The sequence below is a fragment of the Mesoplodon bidens genome (genome assembly GCF_964165515.1).
Source record: "Mesoplodon bidens genome assembly, chromosome: 14".
Classification (NCBI taxonomy): Eukaryota; Metazoa; Chordata; class Mammalia; order Artiodactyla; family Ziphiidae; genus Mesoplodon; species Mesoplodon bidens.
In genome coordinates, this window is record NC_138170.1 from 11,384,867 (window position 1) to 11,404,850 (window position 19,984).

Consider the following 19,984-nt stretch of genomic DNA (forward strand, 5'->3'; position numbering starts at 1 on the left):
AGCCCTGGTCCAGGAAGATCCCACAGGCCGCAGAGCAGCGAAGCCCGTGCGCCACAAATACTGAGCCTGCGCTCTACAGCCCGTGTGCCTAGAGCCCGTGCTCCACAACAAAGAGAGGCCACTGCAATGAGAAGCCTGTGCACCGCAGCGAAGAGTGGTCCCCGCTCGCTGCAACTAGAGAAAGCCTGTGCGCAGCAACGAAGACCCAACGCAGCCAAAAATAAATAATTAATTAAGAAAAAAAACAGCCCCCAACCTGCCCCTCATCAACGTGGGCAGTGTCCTTACTTTACTGATGGTGACACTAAAGCTCTGAGGGGCTAAGTCACCTACACCAAGTTTTGGAGTCATATGCCAGAGTAGTTTTGGAAGCAAGGTCTCTTTTTTTTGCAAATAATCCATTTTGTCTAAAATTACACTCCAATGAAACTTCAGATGAATTATGTTTACAGTTAGGATGTACAACTGAGGGAAAATGTAGTGAATAATTTATGGGATTTTGCAGCATGCATTCCTAACTATTAAAACATAGTTATTTATATTTGTTTTATTATGTCTAGGGACCCTGTCATGATGAGGAGGAGGAGGATGATAATAGGAAGAAGAAATTATGATCATGTTACAGCTCAGATAATGAGATTTACTGATATAGCAAATAGTATCCTCAATTACTCATTTATATAATTAACTCATTCCATGCCCAAAACAATCCTAAGAAGTAGGTGGCATTACCCACCTCATTTTACAGGAGGGAAATAAGTAAATGCCCCAAGGGGACATAGCTTGTCAGAGACAGACATGCCCTACACTTAGGCAATCGGACCCTGAGCCACAGCTCTCTAAGCAAATACCTACTATTAATAGCAGCAATTGATGATTTTAACTAAGTTTCCCAGTCAACATATAACAGAAAGTTCTTACCTCTGGTTTGCTAAGGCTGGATGACACCAAGGAACCGGATCCCACGTCCAAATCCCACTGCTTTTTACCATGGTTCTCAGGGTCCAAGGCAGCAATTCGGCCATCTAAAGTGCTGATAATCACTAAGGATCTGTAAATTTAAAAATTAATAGGACAGAGTTAAAAAGATATCGAAGAGGGGCTTCCCTGGTGGCGCAGTGGTTGAGAGTCCTCCTGCCGATGCAGGGGACGCGGGTTCGTGCCCCGGTCCGGGAAGATCCCACATGCCGCGGAGCGGCTGGGCCCGTGAGCCATGGCCGCTGAGCCTGCGCGTCCGGAGCCTGTGCTCCGCAACGGGAGAGGCCACAACGGTGAGAGGCCCGCGTACCGGAAAAAAAAAAAAAAAAAAAGATATCGAAGACACAGTCAGAAGGAACCAGCCTGTCTCCAGGCCTCTATCTGTAAGGGTCGGGGGAGCACCTCCTCACCACCCTTGTAGCCTTTCCACCACTCTCTGTCTTGAGCCCTCCAAGACAACTGCACTACGCCCTTTATGGGTTTGTTGCACTTATGAAAAGCCCCAGACTCCGAGGTCACCCCTCCTTCCCACACTCTAACCCCCACATGGAATTTGACACGCCCTGCCCTGTCCTCTTCCATTTCCCCACCTCCTAAAGCCTTCGCCCTGAAACAGCGTCCCCTGGATGTTCACTTACCTCCCTGCTCTGACAGAAACCTGGCTCTCCCTGAGGACACCGCTTCAGAAGCTACGAGAATTTTCTTCTCCATAACCCTTACCAGGCCCAGTGATGGCGCAGGCATACTCCTGGCGCCTTGCTACCATTTCTGAACTATTTTCTTTCTCTCCTCTCTAAAAATCCTCGGGTTCAGGTCATTCCATCCATTACTCCTCCTAATAATTGTCGACTGACCCTTGGGTCACGAGCCCCATCCCTTGAGGATTCTGGCTCCTGGTTCACTGTCACTATTAACATGTTCTGTGGGTTTTCATCATCTGTCTACCTCGCCTCAGTCCCTAAGCCCTCGTCATCACCAATCACAACTTCCCCGTCCCGCTGAAATTTCAAGCATTCCAACCCCATCACCAACCCCTCTTTTCCAGCCCACCTCCTCTTCTTCCTTGACTCCAAACAACCTGTGACCCCACCAGAAGCCTACCAGCCACTGAGCCTACCACTGTTCCCCTGAACTTGACTACCATTATGCCTTCACTTCTTTCTTACCCAGTTTAAATTCCATAGTCCTTCTTTTTTTTTTTTTTTTTTTTACTTTTTGGCTGCACCGTGCAGCACTCATGGGATCTTAGCTCCCCGACCAGGGATCGAACTCGTGCCCCCTGCAGTGGAAACCTGGAGTGTTAGCCGCTGGACCACCAGGGAAGTTCCCATAGTCCTTCATTTTAAGCACTTTCTTGCTCACGCCCTCAACTCCCTACCAGCTCGCTCTCTTACATCTCACACTGAACTAGCAGAACTCCAACCCTGGTTCAATGAAACTTTCTGCCTTCGCTCAATCCTGCATCTGTGCGGTTGAAGAAAAATACAACCATGCTGACTGGTGTCACTCTACTCATGACCGTCAACATCAAAAGGGCTCGAATGATGCTCCAAAATCATAACACGTTTCCCTAGTCTATCCACTCTCCCACTGTCCTAGGTTAACTATTTCATTTCGCCTTTGCCCTCCAACTTCCTAAGCTAGCTCTTCCAAGCTCGCGCATCTCAGGGACTATGCTTCCTAGATAGGTGTTTACTAAGGAAAACAGAAATAATCAAAAGAGATCCCACCATCCCATCGCTCCATGTATCAGCACCTGGACCCATGAAATCTACCTCCCCTCCTCTTACTGCAGGCGAATTGTCCACGACTTCATCCAGTACCAGCACGCCCCTCAGGCAATGGGTATCTCCCTGTGCATACACAGGGACTCACTCCTCAAAAACCTCTCCTCTGGCTCTCCCGTCAGTTATTCCCCCTCCACCACAGCATTCGTCTCAGCCTTCAAACCTGCCATTATATCCCCCAACTTAAAAACCAAACCAGATTACATATAATGATCCATTCTCCCCGCTCCAGCTTCCAATCCGTTTCTCGCCCCGCTTTGGAACAAAACTCCTTAAAGAGCTGTTACGTAGTCTGTGGCTCCAAATCCTCTCCCCCTTTCTGTGCTGAACTGTTTCTAGTCAAGTTCTCCCCGCTACTCCTTCATGGACAGGCCCCTGTGGTACTCACCACGGACCTTCACACTGACAAATCCTATTCACCTGACCATCCAGCGGCATGTGATCAGCTGCTTCTCCTGCTCTCCTTCAACTACTCTCTTTTTTTTCCTCATTTATTGATGTTTTTTCACTTAAGTTTTGTTTTCTTTTTAATTTAAGTACAGTTGATTTACAGTGTTGTGTTTGTCTCTGGCGTACACCAAAGTGATTCAGTTATACATACGTGTGTGTGTGTGTATGTTCTCTTTCATATTCTTTTCCAACATGGTTTATTACAGGATATTGAATATAGTTCCCTGTGCTCTACAGGAGGACTTTGTTGTTTATCCTCTATCAGCCACTCTTCACGCGGCTTCCAGGGCACCATCTTCTCCTGATTATTTTTTCTTAGTTCTATGCTTCCTTGTCTCAGTTTCACTTCCTGGCTCCTCCTCATCTCTCCTGTCTCTGAAAATATTCTCTACCTACACGTACTTTTCTTTGGTGGTCTCATAGATGAAAATATCATCTATATACTGCCAACTTCCAAATGTGTATCTCTGGTTCCAGGCCCCTTCCCTGAACTCTGGGCATACATATATGTAACTGCCTGCCAGATTTTTTCTTCTAATACATTTATTTATTTTTATTTATTTATTTTTGGCTGTGTTGGGTCTTCGTTGCTGCACGCGGGCTTGCTCTATTTGCAGCGAGCGGGGGCTACTCTTCGTTGCGGTGCGTGGGCTTCTCATTGGGGTGCGCAGGCTTCTCACTGCGGTGGCTTCCCTTGTTGTGGAGCATGGGCTCTAGGTGCACAGGCTTCAGTAGCTGTGGCACGTGGGCTCAGTAGCTGTGGCGCATGGGCTTAGCTGCTCCACGGCATGTGGGATCTTCACGGACCAGGGCTCGAACCCATGTCCCTTGCATTGATAGGCAGATTCTTAACCACTGAGCCACCAGGGAACTCCCACTGCCTGCCAGATTCAGATTGTCCTACAGGCTTCTCAAAGTGCACATATCCAAAATCAATATCCCCAGACTGATACCCCCAATTCCTCAAACACATCATGCATGATTTTTCCCCAGGGAGTTTGCAGCTACTGTTCCTTTGCATCCTGGAACATATACCCCAGATACATGACAAGCTCTCAATAACTATTTGTGGAATGAAAGGGTTTCTTGAATAATTGTTCCAGGAACTTGTTAGGTATATCTGTCTGCTTCTGAAAGACCATGCAAATTCCAAGCACATATAGTTATGTTCCTGGTTCAGGTTATAAAATGTAACTTTTATCTATCCTACTCCATATACAATACATACAAATTCAAAGTAAACCTACAAGTCGATTAAGACAAACCAGTTCAGGTACACTCATTTGAAACCTTTCAAAGAACTTCATTGTTTAGCAAATGAATAAACTTATCAAGTGAATAAAAGTGTTAATTTAGTTCCCCAACTTTACACTAATTCTCACTTTGAATTTTTCGAATGGTAACTCAGTCTAAACTGTGAAAATAAAGATTTTTTGCCACACTACAAACTAGTAATTTTCAGTAACACACCAAAAGAAAAGTAACAACTCAACTCCTTTCCCCATGTATTACCCTGCATTCTAAAGAGATCTACTGGGAGTTGGATGAGGAGGAGAATATGAGCCAAAAAATTGTTATGATGAAGGGTATAAAAAAATTCATACCTGACAAACCAGAATGGAAAAGAATATGAAAAGAATATATACGTGTGTGTGTACATATATATATATAAATATATGTACACACACACATCTGAGTCATTTTGCTATACAGAAGAAATTAATATAGCATTGTATATCAACTATACTTCAATAAAATTTCCAAAGAAAAACCTCATACCTTCGATGTGCCAATTTACAAATAAAAGCAATAGACTCTAATTCAGTTAGAGATGAAGGGTTCGGAGCCAAGTCAACTCTTTCCTAGTCCGACTGCAGAAAGATCCAATTTTTCTGTTCAATAATCATTAACCATAAATAAATGGTAGAATGAAAAACCCTCTAATTGAGACAAAACTTAGTATACGCAAAGTGTAACCCATGAAGAATTAAGGAGACCATTGGAACACTTCAGATGCTATTTTTTAAAAATTCAGAACCAGTGTTGTTCATTTAATCATGCTAGGCATTCCACTGTTAACAACAACAACGAAAAAGCTACACTTTTTCTGAATATGTAGTTATTTGTGCTAGAGGTTTATACAGAGAAAAATGGTAAAATGTTAACTTTCATTTTCAAAACAAAGAAAAACCCAACAATAAAGTATGCATATATCTTATGTAAATATAAAACACATTTTAATAAGTAATTTGGAATTTAATATCTAACTATCACTGAAAACCTATAATGTGAGGTGTGTTTAACTGAGTCAAAGGTTCTGCTTTTTAAAATAAACAAGATATTTTCAGATGATGAACTACTATATTTAGAGAATATGTGTGAATTCTAGCAATAATTGAAAGAAAGACAAACATGCGGGCAGGAACAATTAAGTACATCACCCCCTTAACTGCTATTGATATTTAGTATAATCTGGTTCTTTGATTTGAATGGCGCATCCTTAATTCTTTTCACCTCTCTTAATGGGAATAACAGAAACTCCCATAACAAACCCTGTCAGGTATCAAAAAAAAAACTCTTCATTCTCCTCTGCTATAAGTTATGGGCTCTGTCCCAGGCACGTCTCTGGAAGGGAGTTTCCCCTTCTGCCGTGGCTGGAACTGGGCAGCACCACTGGGCCAAGGAGATATGTAACGATTTAGACTGTTACACCTTATCACATTCTTGGAGAGAGATGCTCTGACATACTGTTGGTTGAAAGAAGCATCCAGGAGACAGACACTGCTGAAAAACAAAGTCCTCGGGGTGTATGCAGGACAGTCAGAGGTGGCAATAAGATATGGCATTTAGAACAAACATCAGTGAGAGCTGAATAATGAGCCTGCCACTGCCCCCCAAGAAACAGGGAGAATCTAAGGCCCTTTATCTCCCCATGATCCCCTCGCCCTATTTGGAGGTTTCTATGAGCAAGATGAAAAACTCTTAACTTATTTAAAGATCAAAGGAACTGCAGAAGCAGCATTTCCTGTGGAAAGAATCAGAGCTTTGAAGTCAGCCCTGTGTGCCCAGCCCCGTGGCTCTGCTCTTGTTCTGTGCACGGCTCCATTCGAGTTGCTTTTTCATGGGTAAAACACGACTATTTCACTCAGCTCAGCATAACTCAAATTTGCCTGATTATCAAAATAATCTGGAGTGCTTGTTAAAAACCAGTAAAGGTTCACAGGTCCCCTCCCCAGAACAGGGCTGGGAGAGGACAGCTTATCAAGTACCTGAGGTGAGTCTCAGGGTAAGGTCAGTCTGGCAAAGAGTGATTTATCTCAAAGGGCTATTGCCTAGGAGTACAAAAAATCATCCACTACCTGGATGAAGACGGCCTATTGATCAACTCTGTCAGCAAACCCTTCTGAAACTTCTCTCACTTAACGCATTGCTTTGGTTTACAAAGGCATTTGTTTGGATGATTCAACAGCAAGCACCGTTCTCTCACCCATAACCCCATTTTTCAAAGCTCCTCTCAAGGGCTTCCCTGGTGGCGCAGTGGTTGAGAGTCCGCCTGCCGATGCAGGGGACGCGGGTTCGTGCCCCGGTCCGGGAAGATCCCACGTGCCGCGGAGCGGCTGGGCCCGTGAGCCATGGCCGCTGAGCCTGCGCGTCCGGAGCCTGTGCTCTGCAACGGGAGAGGCCACGGCAGTGAGAGGCCCGCGAAACACACACACACACACACACACACACAAAAAGCTCCTCTCAAGAAAAGTTTGCAATGACCTCATCCAATGGCCAGGTTCATCCCCTCATCAGGGTCATGCCTGCAGCGGCAGCTGGCTGCCTCCCATTCTGGCCCAGTTCTCGCCCCCGCCTCACCTGCCATCCCGACAGCTCTCAATCTCTGACAAGCAGGCCAAGGAGTTCCAGCTTTACCCAAAGCCCCCCACTTACTCTATGTGTAATCTGACAGCTACTTATAACCAAAAGCTGTATTTTTTCTGAATATGTAGTCACTTGTGCTAGAGGTATATACAGAGAAGAATGGTAAACTTCTAACTTTCATGTTCAAAACGAAGAAAAAATCCAACAATAAAACATGCGTATGTCTTATGTATATATAAGAACACTAGCTCTGCATTTTCAGCAGGGCATCACCACAAAGCCTTCAGAAAACTTCCCTTCTCTCTCCCAGCTTTCTGCATCCATCCCATCACTGCACATCTAAATCAGAAATCAGATCCGCCTCCTCCCTCACCCTCTACATTTAGACAACAGTCATGTACTCTGGGTTCTATTTCTATAGCCTCCTTTAAATCTTTTCATTCTTCTTCAGTCTCACTGCCCTTGTCCTACAACAGATTCACATGTCTCATTAGAACATCTTCAAAAGACTTTCTGCTGGGCTTCTCTGGTAGAGCAGTGGTTGGGAATCCGCCTGCGAATGCAGGGGACACGGTTTCGATCCCTGGTCTGGGAAGATCCCACATGCCGCAGAGCAACTAAGCCCGTGCGCCACAACTACTGAGCCTGCGCTCTAGAGCCCGTGAGCCACAGCTACTGAGCCCGTGTGCACAACTACTGAACCCTGTGCACGAAGAGCCCATGCTCCACAACAAGAGAAGCCACCACAATGAGAAGCCTGCACGCCGTAACAAAGAGTAGCCCCCGCTCGCCGCAACTAGAGAAAGCCCGCATGCAGCAATGAAGACCCAATGCAGCCAAAAATAATAAATAAATTAAAAAAAAAAAAAGACTTTCTGCCCCTGGTCTTGTCCCCCTTGCTCTTCCGACAGTTTTTTTGTTTTTTTCCCAACAGTTTTGTTTCTATAATAGAGATCTGATAAACTTCCGAAGTTCCCTGTGCCCAGTGAATAAAGGCCACACTGCTTGGTATGGCACATAATCTGGCATAACCTAGGTTTCTAACCTTTTGAACAAAGTTCCCTTGTTAATTTGGTTTTTGTCGCATGTCTTCAATGATTTCATGTGCCCCCAAAACATCACTTCTAATGAATTCCCCCCATTTTAGAGGAACTATTTAAGTACCAATCAAAATATTCAAGACTTCTGGAAAGAAGTAGCTAAAATTACTAATTAAGTTTGGTATCATTCCAGTTCAAAACTGAGAAACTTGACTTTTTAATTAGCCTTCTCCTCAGTGAATGTTCAATTTCCATTAGGTTATTTGGAAAATAAGGACAATCTCATGGATCCCGCATAGGCAGGTGCATAGGGGTCTAGGAGCCCTGGCTCAGAAACCACTGCTCTGAGCCCTTGCTCACGTCATCCCTGCAGCTGAGGCTGTCCTTGACACTTCACTTTCAAGGACTCACTCACTTGACGTCTCCATTCTCTTCACTCTCAAACTCTTTTATGTCACTTTTCATCCATTCTAGTACAGCTAATTCTTTAACACATGTATCTCCCTCTCAGACTTGGGACTCAAGGACAGCCCAGGGGCCCATTTATTTACCCTCAGCACCTACCAGCGCAGAGCCCCTAATAAAATGCAATAAATGTTGGTTGAATGAATAATTCTTGCTAGGGCAGATACTACTATTCACATAAAACAAAAAAGAAGCTAAGAAAGATGTGAAAAGATGCGACTTGCCTAAGGCACCAAAATAAGAGGTTTTGGGCAGAATTCTGAAGCATAAATTTCAGGGTTTTTAACTCTATCGTTCTGTTAGCTCTATGTCTGCATAAGTGGCAACTCCTGTATTACTATAATGTGCCGCTTGCATTCCTTCCAGAAGTCTCATCAAGACGCCACATACCCTGTTACTGCTTTGATTTTGCCCTTAACTGAGTAGAAATGACCTTAGGCCACAATGAATAACCAATTTTTAAAAAATTTTGTTTGCTCTGACTTCTGTCACCCAGAATACCTGGCTATTTACAATTAAGTTTCTCTGAGCCTGATAAGTAAATGCTGAATTCCTTCATACAGTAACTTTGAAGGGGTCTTAATGCCTGTATAAATTTCCCAGATGAAACAGACGCAGGTGACAGTCGAACATTGTATCAATTAAATGGTTTCTACAGTAACAACTGCTTATTTTAAAATTGTACATTTCCTGTTGTGGGGAAAAAAAAGTCACAAAGTTAAAAATGTGATGGGGTTAAATCTGCTCTTTTGATGTAATCAAGAATCCTCTTCCTAAAATACATGCTGTCACTCAAGGAAGCATATATTCTTGTTGAAAAACAAACAGACTAATTGGACTTTACTTCTTAGTCCTCACCTACAAAGTAAATCTTCGAATCAAACTTCCTTTATTTAAACCTGTCACAAGACTAGCCATGCCCCAAATCCAAACACAGTGCCAAAAATTACTAACTATGTAACTCTGACAGATCACCTAAACCTTAAAGAAATACAATCTAAGTTTCCAATGTTATAAACCACATGAGAGCGGCAGATATCCCTTTCCAGTTAGATTAAAACATTTTTCGAAGCACTTTTTCTGCTTTATCCTAGGGAACCTTTTAAATAAAATGGTTAGTGACAGAGCAGGGTGAAAAAAATTAAAAATTAACCTCCCCTCTCACATTTAGTTCTGAAACCGACCAGCTCTCCTTTCTGTATTTTAAAACGTTTTGTAATAAAAATGTACAGGCAGCTCCTTTCTTACGAAAAAAGGAAAAAAAGCAGATGGAGTTTCCAGGCAGTATTTAGGAAATGAAGGAACATGTGGAAGCCACAGCTCACAGCAGCTGATAAAGACAGGTCGCCTTCTGCGCCCAGGAGTGTGAATACAATCAATCCTGTCACATAGCATATCCAGAGTCCAGGTGTCAGTTAAGCTAAAAAGACAATTATAGGGCTTCCTTGGTGGCGCAGTGCTTAAGAATCTGCCTGCCAATGCAGGGGACACGGGTTCCATCCCTGGTCCAGGAAGAGCCCACATGCCGCGGAGCAGCTAAGCCCATGTGCCACAACTACTGAGCCTGCGCTCTAGAGCCCGCAAGCCACAACTACTGAAGCCCATGCACCTAGGGCCCGTGCTCTGCAACAAGAGAAGCCACGGCAATGAGAAGCCCATGCACTGCAACGAAGAGTAGACCTCACTCGCGGCAACTAGAGAAAAGCCTGCGCACAGCAATGGAGACCCAACACAGCCAAAAATTTTTTTTAAAAAGACAATTATAGACAGGAAGGATAATCCATTACTGACCTAAAGCATGCTTATTTTGGCTTACAGCCTGCCTTGATACTTATGGACAAATTCTTTTTTCAGTGTGATTTGTAGTCAACTTTAAAAGTCTGGGGTCAGAAAAGTGAGCAGATAACTGAGTTCCCTTTCAACAGTGTATCCTAAGACTCTATTATTCAATAGTCATTTTAGTTTTTAAAAAAAGGCTTGATTATGAATCTGAAGATCTGAGGAAGACCACAGATTTCTGTACCATTGATTCAGACCAGATCAATTTGTGAAAGGACAGAGAGGAGAAAGAAATAAAAGGGAATTCTATGGAGAACAGTATGGAGGTTCCTTAAAAAACTAAAAATAGAATTACCATATGACCCAGCAATCTCACTACTGGGCATATACCCTGAGAAAATCATAGTTCAAAAAGACACATGCACCGCAATATTCACTGCATCACTATTTACAACAGCCAGGTCATGGAAGCAAGCTCTATGCCCATCGACAGACGAATGGATAAAGAAGATGTGGTACATATATACAATGGAATATTACTCAGCCATAAAAAGGAACGAAATTGGGTCATTTGTAGAGACGTGGATGGACCTAGAGACTGTCATACAGAGTGAAGTAAGTCAGAAAGAGAAAAACAAATATCATATATTAACACATATATGTGGAATCTAGAAATATGGTACAGATGAACCGGTTTGCAGGGCAGAAATAGAGACGCAGATGTAAAGAACAAACATATGGACACCAAGTGGGGGAAAGTGGCGGGGGGGGGCGGGTGGTGGGAAGAACTGACATATATACACTAATATGTATAAAATAGATAACTAATAACAACCTGCTGTATAAAAAATAAATAAAGGGGCTTCCCTGGTGGCGCAGTGGTTGAGAGTCCGCCTGCCGATGCGGGGGACGTGGGTTCGTGCCCCAGTCCGGGAAGATCCCACATGCCGCGGAGCGGCTGGGCCTGTGAGCCATGGCTGCTGAGCCTGTGCTCCGCAATGGGAGAGGTCGCAGCAGTGAGAGGCCCACGTACCCCTCCAAAATAAATAAATAAATAAATAAAATTAAATCATCTTACATTTGCAAAGTATTTTCAGGTTACAACTCATTAAATCCAAAAATTTCAGTTTACAGATGCACAAATTAAAGAAGCACCATAGATGAATGTCAAATTTAGTAATACTTTTGTTAGAGGGAAATCAGAGACAAAAGGAACACATACTTTACAAATTAGTGTCATAGTTAAAACTAGTGCTTTACAACTTCCGGGGTTGTCAGATGTCAATATGAAGATGCTCATCCCATCACAAGAACCCCAAGTGACACTTAGCAGCTTGTTATTTGTGCTGAAGTCGGAAAACTGGTAACTCATAACTTATGCCAACGTGCATGCATAAAACCAAACAGTGAGGTGAGATTTTGACTTTCTTCCCAACTTTCTGCACTGACCATCTCATTTAAATTTCAACTAAATGTAATATTTAACAGGACAAGCAGTGACAAGACTGCTACCAGAAAAACAAGTTTATTTTAGCTACTTTTTAAAGGGGAAAAAAGTAGTTTATTCACTCATTCACGTTTGAGATGCAGAGTAAGCATTAGACTGAAACCAATGAAAATTCCATCAAGAGAAAAAAAAAATGAACTAGCGAGTCTCATTCTGCTTCTTGGCATCAAAAGACAACATGCAAAAGCAAAGACCTTCATTCCCCATCTCCCTCTTTTTTTTTTTTTTTTTTTTTTTTTTGCTGTACACGGGCCTCTCACTGCTGTGGCCTCTCCCGTTGCGGAGCACAGGCTCCGGACACACGGGCTCCGCGGCCATGGCTCGCGGGCCCAGCCGCTGCGCGGCATGTGGGATCTTCCGGGACCGGGGCACGAACCCGTGTCCCCTGCATCGGCAGGCGGACTCTCAACCACTGCGCCACCAGGGAAGCCCCCCATCTCCCTCTTTTAAAAAGTTTTGCAAGGACCATGGTTTTTCACAGCTGTTTGCAATAAAGGCTTGGTTAATCCAAATTTGTTCCCCTTATCTTCCTTCTTTAAAAAAACAGGATATTGGTCTATTATGATAGAACGGATACTCTCTTTTTTTTACTTTTTTCTGAAGAGCACTTAAAAACAAAAGTTTTACAAACACTGCATACTTATCTCTTGTTGATTCTACCAACTTACTTACTCAAGATTTCTCAAACTTTCCACACTATCTTAAGTTACCAGGCAGACCCTTAAACCCTGGCCTATCTCTTCCCAGCCAATTCTGTTTGCCAAAGGTCACTTACTCTCTGGCAGGCAAAATTCCTCTATTTTCACTCTTCTTTCTGAGAAAGAAGTGGTCCTCTTGCCTGCCAACTACCTTCGCCTCCTCTTCTACATCTTTCTTTTTCAACCTGTCTGTATAGGCTCCCACCCTCTGAATGTATAAAGAAGATCAGAGGCAGAGGTCCCATCAGGTTTAACAGTGAGGGACTAAGGAAGTGGAGCCAAAAAGGATGAATCTTTTGTTTTTTTTTTTTTTTTTTGGCTGCAGAGCGTGGCTCGGAGGATCTTAGTTCCCTGGGCAGTGGAAGCGCAGAGTCCTAACCACTGGACCACCAGGGAATTCTCCAAAAGGATGACTCTTTAACTCCTTCTATAATTGTACTCATCCCAAATCCCTCATCTTCTTAGTCCTCACCCTACGCCTCCAGCCTAGCCAGCTGTATCTTTGTCTCCTTTGCTGGCTCATCTTCTCTAAAACATAAGGCATTTCCTGAGTTTTTTTTTTTTTTTTTTTTTTTTTTTGCGGTACGTGGGCCTCTCACTGCTGTGGCCTCTCCCGTTGCGGAGCACAGGCTCCGGACGCGCAGGCTCAGCGGCCATGGCTCACGGGCCCAGCTGCTCCGCGGCATGTGGGATCCTCCCGCACCGGGGCACGAACCCGTGTCCCCTGCATCGGCAGGCGGACTCTCAACCACTGCGCCACCAGGGAAGCCCATTTCCTGAGATTTTTATCATGAGTCTCCTCTTCACACAGTTTCAACCATTTACCCTGACGTCTCTCCAACCGCAGTCGCTTGTTTCCTACCTAATCTCTCCCTCTGGATGTCCTGCCAGCACCTCCAAGTCACCATGTCCAACACCAAACCCCTTACCTTTTGCTCCTGCTCCCCTAAATCTTTCCACTTTCCCACCTGTGCTCTCACCTTTTAGCCACCCTGTCTCCATCTTCAGACGGCGGTACCCAGGGAGGAGGAATCAATTCATTGGCCAGGAACAAATGAATTCTGCTTCCCATCTCTCAAATCGACCTCTTCTGTTCTATATCCACTGGACAGTACACCTCTCATCGGCACCGCTATAACACGCTCCTTTTGGTATCCCTTCCTCAAGTTTTCAGTACACAGCATTGCTGGAGAAATATTCCTTAAGCACAAACTTCAATCAGGTCTGGCATTCGAGATACTGTACACCAAGACTTCTCAAACTGTAGTGTGTATGTAAATTGATGCTGATCTTGTTAAAACGCAGATACTCTTTCAGTGGATCTGGGCGGTGCCTGATTCTGGATTTCTAACATGTTCCCAAGTGATGACGATGTTACTAGCATATGGCTGTATATATACAATGTGCCCCAACCTATTTTTCTAGCCTTATCGTCTATCCCTCCCTGCCCAGCACACATGTATGTATGTCTGTATCTCTCTCATACGCACAGGTCACACACATACACACACACACACACACACACACACAGATGCACACAAACAAAATAATGTTCCCTAAACATACTTCCCAGCTTTTGTGCCTCTTGCCGTCTCCTCAAGCCCAGCCTCTGCCCATCACAGTTCTACCCACTTTTCTGGAAACAACTCATTCTGCCACAACATTTTCTCATCTTCTCTTCTACCTCACCTGGGTACCCCACCCAGTGGACACTACAAAAACCCTGGGACACTGATGGCACGTAATCTGCATGGCTTCTGCCCTGTAAAGTCATTATGGGTCCCCTTATTTAATCCTCACTGCTGAACTGCACTTCCTCTTGGAGGGCAGGGGCTATCTGCCTAACCTCTGTAACCCCAGGGCATCCTGGGGGCCTCTTAAGTGCCAATAAATACCTGCTGCAGTGGATGTGTATTTTAAGAAAAATGAAACATGTTTCTCTACTTCATGTAACTTACTTTGAGCAAGTGCTTCAGAAGTTTCTTTAAGAGAAACAAAAACACTCTTTGTGGATAGCTAACTCATTAGCAAAACCTATGAAAATTTTGCCAGACGTTTGCCACTTTAAAAACATCTACATATAAACATTCAAGGGGCGCTTCTAGAATTTTAGTACGTATCCTAGTTATGGTAGTCTCCAGGCAAAATATCAAGGTTCTGATATTTAATTGAAAATTTAAACCTAATTTGTCATAACCTATTAATTACCACATTGTAAATTTACAATACTTTCTAATCCAGATTCTGGATTAATTTCCCTAATGCTCCTGTTATCATTCCATTTATTAAATCACTTTCTCCCTGGGTGTGCTAAGATTAGCCATCTGCAAAATATTTTACCATTAAAATGCCTTACATTTGTGTCCAGACTTTGAAAAGTGCTTTAAAACATGTATCTTGAAGCAACGTTTTTAAGGAGATGAAGCAACTCAACCAAGACAGCCCTATATTAAATGTTTATATAGTAAACCCTATAAATATCAAAGAACTACCAAAATTCAAGAACACAGCCATAGCTCCTAAACTTTAGTGTGTTCAAGAATTGTGTGGAGTGCGTGTTAAATTTGCAGATTCCAGGTTCTTACTCTGAGAAAGTCTAATTCAGTAAATCTGGAGTCGGACTTAGAAAACTGTACAGTTAACCAGCATCCCCAGGTGCTTCTGATGCAGGTGTTCCGCAGAACTCAATTACAGAAATACTGACCTCAACCCTGGTCCGTGGGCACTACAGGGATATGTTTACAGGGAAACGCTGAAATCTCTTTGTGAAGTCCTTTCCCCAAACAGCTGTCACACCAGCACAGACATAAGGTAATTCACAAAAGAAAAAACATGGGGTCTGTAAGTTCCTTAGGGTACTAGTAAAGCTCGAAAGCAATGCAAGAGGGAAAGTGACGTTTCTTTCCCACCTCTACCTCCATTCTCTGAGCGCCCTCCAGGTACCTTCGAGGATGCTGCTTGCGCCTGGGAGCTAGAATCGGGCGCCGGGGAGCGGAGCGAGGCCAGTCTCCGGTCCAGGGGCTGGGAAGGCGGCCCCGCGTTCTCCCCCAGGTCAGCAGCAGTCCTCCGCCAGCGAGAGGCCGTGGCCGAGGGGGGACCGCGGCCACCAGATCCTCCGCGGCGCACGCGCATAAACAAGTAGACTCCCGGGGTCAGCGGTCCGGGTGCTCTGCCCGCGCCCCTCACCTGCGGCACGGCCGAAGATCGGCCTCGTCGTCCGGTTCCGGCTCCCGCGGCTCCTGCTCCCCAGCGGCCGCCGGCAGCGCCTCGGCGTCCTCCACCGTCACCTCCGCTGCAGTCACAGTGCCCGCCGCCTGCACCCGCACGGCCGAGGTTGGAGCGGCCGCGGCCCCCAGGCCGAACGCCGCCTCCACTGTCGATGCGGGGAGGTCGGAAGCGCGCCGCGCGGTCACCGTCCCCGTCACGAGCCCCGGGTGCAGCGGCGGCAGCAGCAGCAGCAGCAGCAGCGCCCGTGCCAGCGACCCCGGGCGGGCGGCACGCTCCATCAGCGGCCCGCCCCGCGCGCGGGCATGGAGGTGCAGCCGCTGGCGCCCGCCTCTCCCGCCGCTCGGAGCCCCGGACCAGGGCGAGGACTCGCTAGGGACCCCAGCCGCCGCCCCGACGGTGAGGACGTCCAGCCGCGTTCCTCAGGCCACGTCTTAGCCCGGCCTCAGCCACCGCCACCTGAGTGACAGCCTCCCTAGGACATCGCCCATTGAGCAAACTTTCCCCGCATCTGCTCTTTGACTGGCTGCGGCCTCTGCCACTCTGGGCTCCCAGGCTAGTCCTGTTGGAGAAGGTGGGCTTTCCCTGGTTGTCAACAGCACGCCTGCCAATCAAATTGTACTTCCTTACCCCGAGGCCCGGCCCTCTTCCGGACGCGGTTACCAATGAGAAACGCTCCTCCCGGCAACCTTCTTACCTGATTGATGAGCTCCGCAGTTCCCAGAATACCTTTCCCTAGAGCAGATTGGCCATTGTGCTGGTTGGCCTCGCCCCTCAAAGCGAGGCGCTAGAGAACACTTGAAGATCACTGGTGAAAGCGGATGCCCCTCAAAAGTCTGAGATAACTTCTTCTTGATTGGTTGGAAGCGGCACTTAATACGTGGCGGATTCTGAATGTGGAGAGGAAGGTCCCAAGTGAAAGGAAGAGTGGGAGGCTAGTCCCTGGTGGCGGGGAGGCGGCCGACCTTCAAGGGGTTACCGCTGTAAAGCCTGGTTCTTTTGGATAGGCAAAAGAAGAGCAGGAAATATGAGTGACCGCACAAAACATGTAGTTCCTGAAAGTGGAAAGGGTAACGTGAGTTGGGGAGACGATCCTGCGTGTGTCCGCGACGGTGTTGAGAATTACGGCTGGTTAGAGATGCCGGTGACCTACGTGATCCAGTCTACCCGACCCGCCCCTTCCTCATTATAAAGGAGAAGGGGCCCTGGCCCGGTGCACTTAACGTCATTTTTCTAAAGTCACATAGCTAGTTATTTACAGAACCGTGACTTTCATCCAAGCCTTCTGATCCTGGTCTGCCATGCTTTGAACCTCACTATAGAGCACAGAAAGAGTTAAAACCGCAAAAGGCCAAACTGGAGAAGATTTGAATGTTCTGCTAAGGCTTTAGAACTTTTCATGCAGTTAAGGACACCGTGAAGATTTTTGAGTGAAGTGCTAAGAGTTGTGGTTTAGGAACAACCAACTGCTATGGATTCTTCAGCAGTGTTTTCAAAAGAAGAGCATCAAAGATTAGAAGACTGGTTGGGCAGCTATAGCTGGGAGGCTATGACCCCATCAGAATTCTGAAGATTTTTTTTTTAAGATACCGGCATACAAACATGCTGTTAATTTCTTGTGTCCAAAAGCAAAACAAGCAAAACCCCCCACTTCGCCTTCCACTTCCCACATTTCATTGTTGTTCAGTACAGCGAAACTCTGAACTCTTTGTCTTTAATTCCTCTTCTCTTCTTGTCAAACACACTACAGTCGGGCTTTTGGGCACACAACTCCACCAAACTGCTCTAGCTGTGGCCACTGTTGCTAAATTCAAAAGACAATTCTCCATCTTCATTTTATTAGCTATAGTTAACCCAGCACATCAGTCTTTCCTGTATAAAAACACTTTTCGTTGGTTTTCCTGCTTCCACGTGGGCTAAATCATAACCCTCATTACCACCCCCATTTTAACTTAATCTCCTCTTTGAAAGGCTTCTCCTCAAATAAGGTTACATTTGGAGGTACTGGGGGTAAGGACTTGAATTTGAGAGGGGACACAATTCAGCCCGTAACACCCAGATACTCGTGAGACTTGTTCCCTCACTTCCTTCAAGGCTCTGTTACCTTCCGAGTGAAGCCTCTCAGGACCACCCTTCCTAAACTCCTCCCCTGCTTTATTTCTCTCCTTAAATCTTAAAAACTCTACATACTTGTTCATTGTCTGTCTCCGTCCACTCATATAAATTCCATGAACATTTACTCACTGATATATTCAAAGAGCCTAAAAACAATACAAAGTGTTTAGTAAGTGTTTAATAAATATTTGTTGAATGAATGAATATCTGAGGACAAAAGGGAAAGGGATAAATGGAAGAGATTGTAGTTGCTGTAGATAGAAGGGGGCGATTAAGGAAGCAAGATCCCAGAGTATCTGGAGAAGACAGAGACTGCTATGCCTTCCATGTTGAAAGTGGAGATTAGAGATTACCCCTAGAGAATAAATTACTTTGAAATGAAGAGAAAATAGATGAGAGAGCTCAAACTAGTTGATCACTATCTACTCAACAAAACAGGAGATAAGATCTTCTAAGTAAGAGGTTATAAGGGGAATGTGTCAGAAAATTAAGCTGAGGTGAAAAATGATTGTTGACTACTTGTAATGGCTCATTTGAAATTAGCTAGTATTGATATATATATATTTTAGTGGACCTAGTCCTCACGGTTTTGTAACTTTTTCAAAAACTGATCATGGCATGAGCAATAATCTGAGCTAATGAGTTAGGGATCTGCTTGCCACCTGTAAATGATGTGGAAGTTTTGTTCATTCGTGTGTTCATTTACCATTCAGGGCGTACCATGTAGCCACCTGCATGTAATGGGAATAAAGATGTGAACAAAACAGGCATGGTCCTTGCCCTTCTGAAGCTTAATATCTATCTAGTTAGGGAGACAGACACTACTTTAATAATATATTATTAAAACCAAGACAAGTGCTATGATGAAAAAAGCACAGGCAGAAGAGCAGTGGTGGAAAATGTCAGGAGAGTCAAGCTTCGTACTCAGAAAAAAAAAAAACAACATGCAAATATTTCCATTTTGGAAAAGAAGAAAAGTCCTGAGTCATGGTCATCGGAGTGGGAAGAAAATAACTGGGAGGGAAAAGAGAATCTGCCAGTTCTAAGACAGCGTGCAGAGTCACAGTGACTGCATGGGAGCTCTGGAAACTGAGTTTGAGCACCTCAGGGAAGTGTATGAAAAGTTAGGACCAGGCGTGATGCTGATCAATGAGTCTGAGCCAGGAAAAGAAGCTGGTGTTTCGGTACATGAGCCAGGGATGATTTAGTATCATAAGCTCGGTCCATGAACAGAGAATGTCTGTATCTGTTGAGATTGTATCTGGTTGTAATTAATAAAAAAAAAAAAAACGGCCACATAATGGTGGAAACAAGGAAGGAATTTATTTTTCTTAGTGACACGGCAGTTCCACAATTGGTTTATTTAGTCTTACGCTCCTTCTGTTTTTCCATTCTTCATATATGAGTTTTTTTTTTTTTTTTTTTTTTTGCGGTACGCGGGCCTCTCACTGTTGTGGCCTCTCCCGTTGCGGAGCACAGGCTCCGGACGCACAGGCTCAGCGGCCATGGCTCACGGGCCCAGCCGCTCCGCGGCATGTGGGATCTTCCCGGATCGGGGCACGAACCCGTGTCCCCTGCATCAGCAGGTGGACTCTCAACCACTGCACCACCAGGGAAGCCCCGGAAAAGCTGATTTTTAAAATGACTTAAAATTTTTTTAAAGTAGACTTTAGTACTTTTTAAGAGCAGTTCGAGGTTTACAGCAAAACTGAGCAGAAAGTACAGAGTTCCCAAATACCTCCTCTCCCCACATCCCCACAGCCACCCCCTCTATCAAAATCCGCACCCTCCCAGAGTGGTACATTTGCTACAATCAACGAACCTGCGTTGATTCATCATTATCACCCCAAGTCCAGTGCATTTACCCCGTGAACCCAGCAAGGAGGTTGAAAGGTTTTGGTTATACTGAGTTTGAGGACCTGAGTTTGGATTCCTTGCTCAGTATGCTGGGCATCAGTGAAGTGTTTCTAGTGAACAGGGGATTTCGAACGGACATTGCTGATCAAGTACAGGATGAATACAGGAATGATCGTTCTTTTGGCCAAGATAGAAATCGGTATTCTGAAAAAACAG

At 45.0% G+C, this 19,984-nt stretch overlaps 1 protein-coding gene across 2 annotated transcripts in view; it reads right to left on the bottom strand.

Annotated features, from left to right (window-relative positions):
* Nucleotides 1–16,302, bottom strand: part of EIF2AK3 (eukaryotic translation initiation factor 2 alpha kinase 3) — a 64,200-nt gene extending 47,898 nt beyond the window's left edge. Inside the window, exons 1-2 of one of the 2 annotated variants that reach the window (XM_081253851.1) lie at nt 15,758–16,298; nt 922–1,051 (exon numbers count right to left, since the gene is read on the bottom strand). In XM_081253851.1, the coding sequence (XP_081109977.1) occupies nt 922–1,051; nt 15,758–16,077 (450 nt within the window). In that variant the 5' untranslated portion in view covers nt 16,078–16,298. Of the gene's footprint in view, nt 1–921; nt 1,052–15,757 lie in introns of both variants that reach the window. The other variant, XM_081253852.1, reaches the window with a different exon arrangement.
* Nucleotides 16,303–19,984: the final 3,682 nt, after the last annotated feature.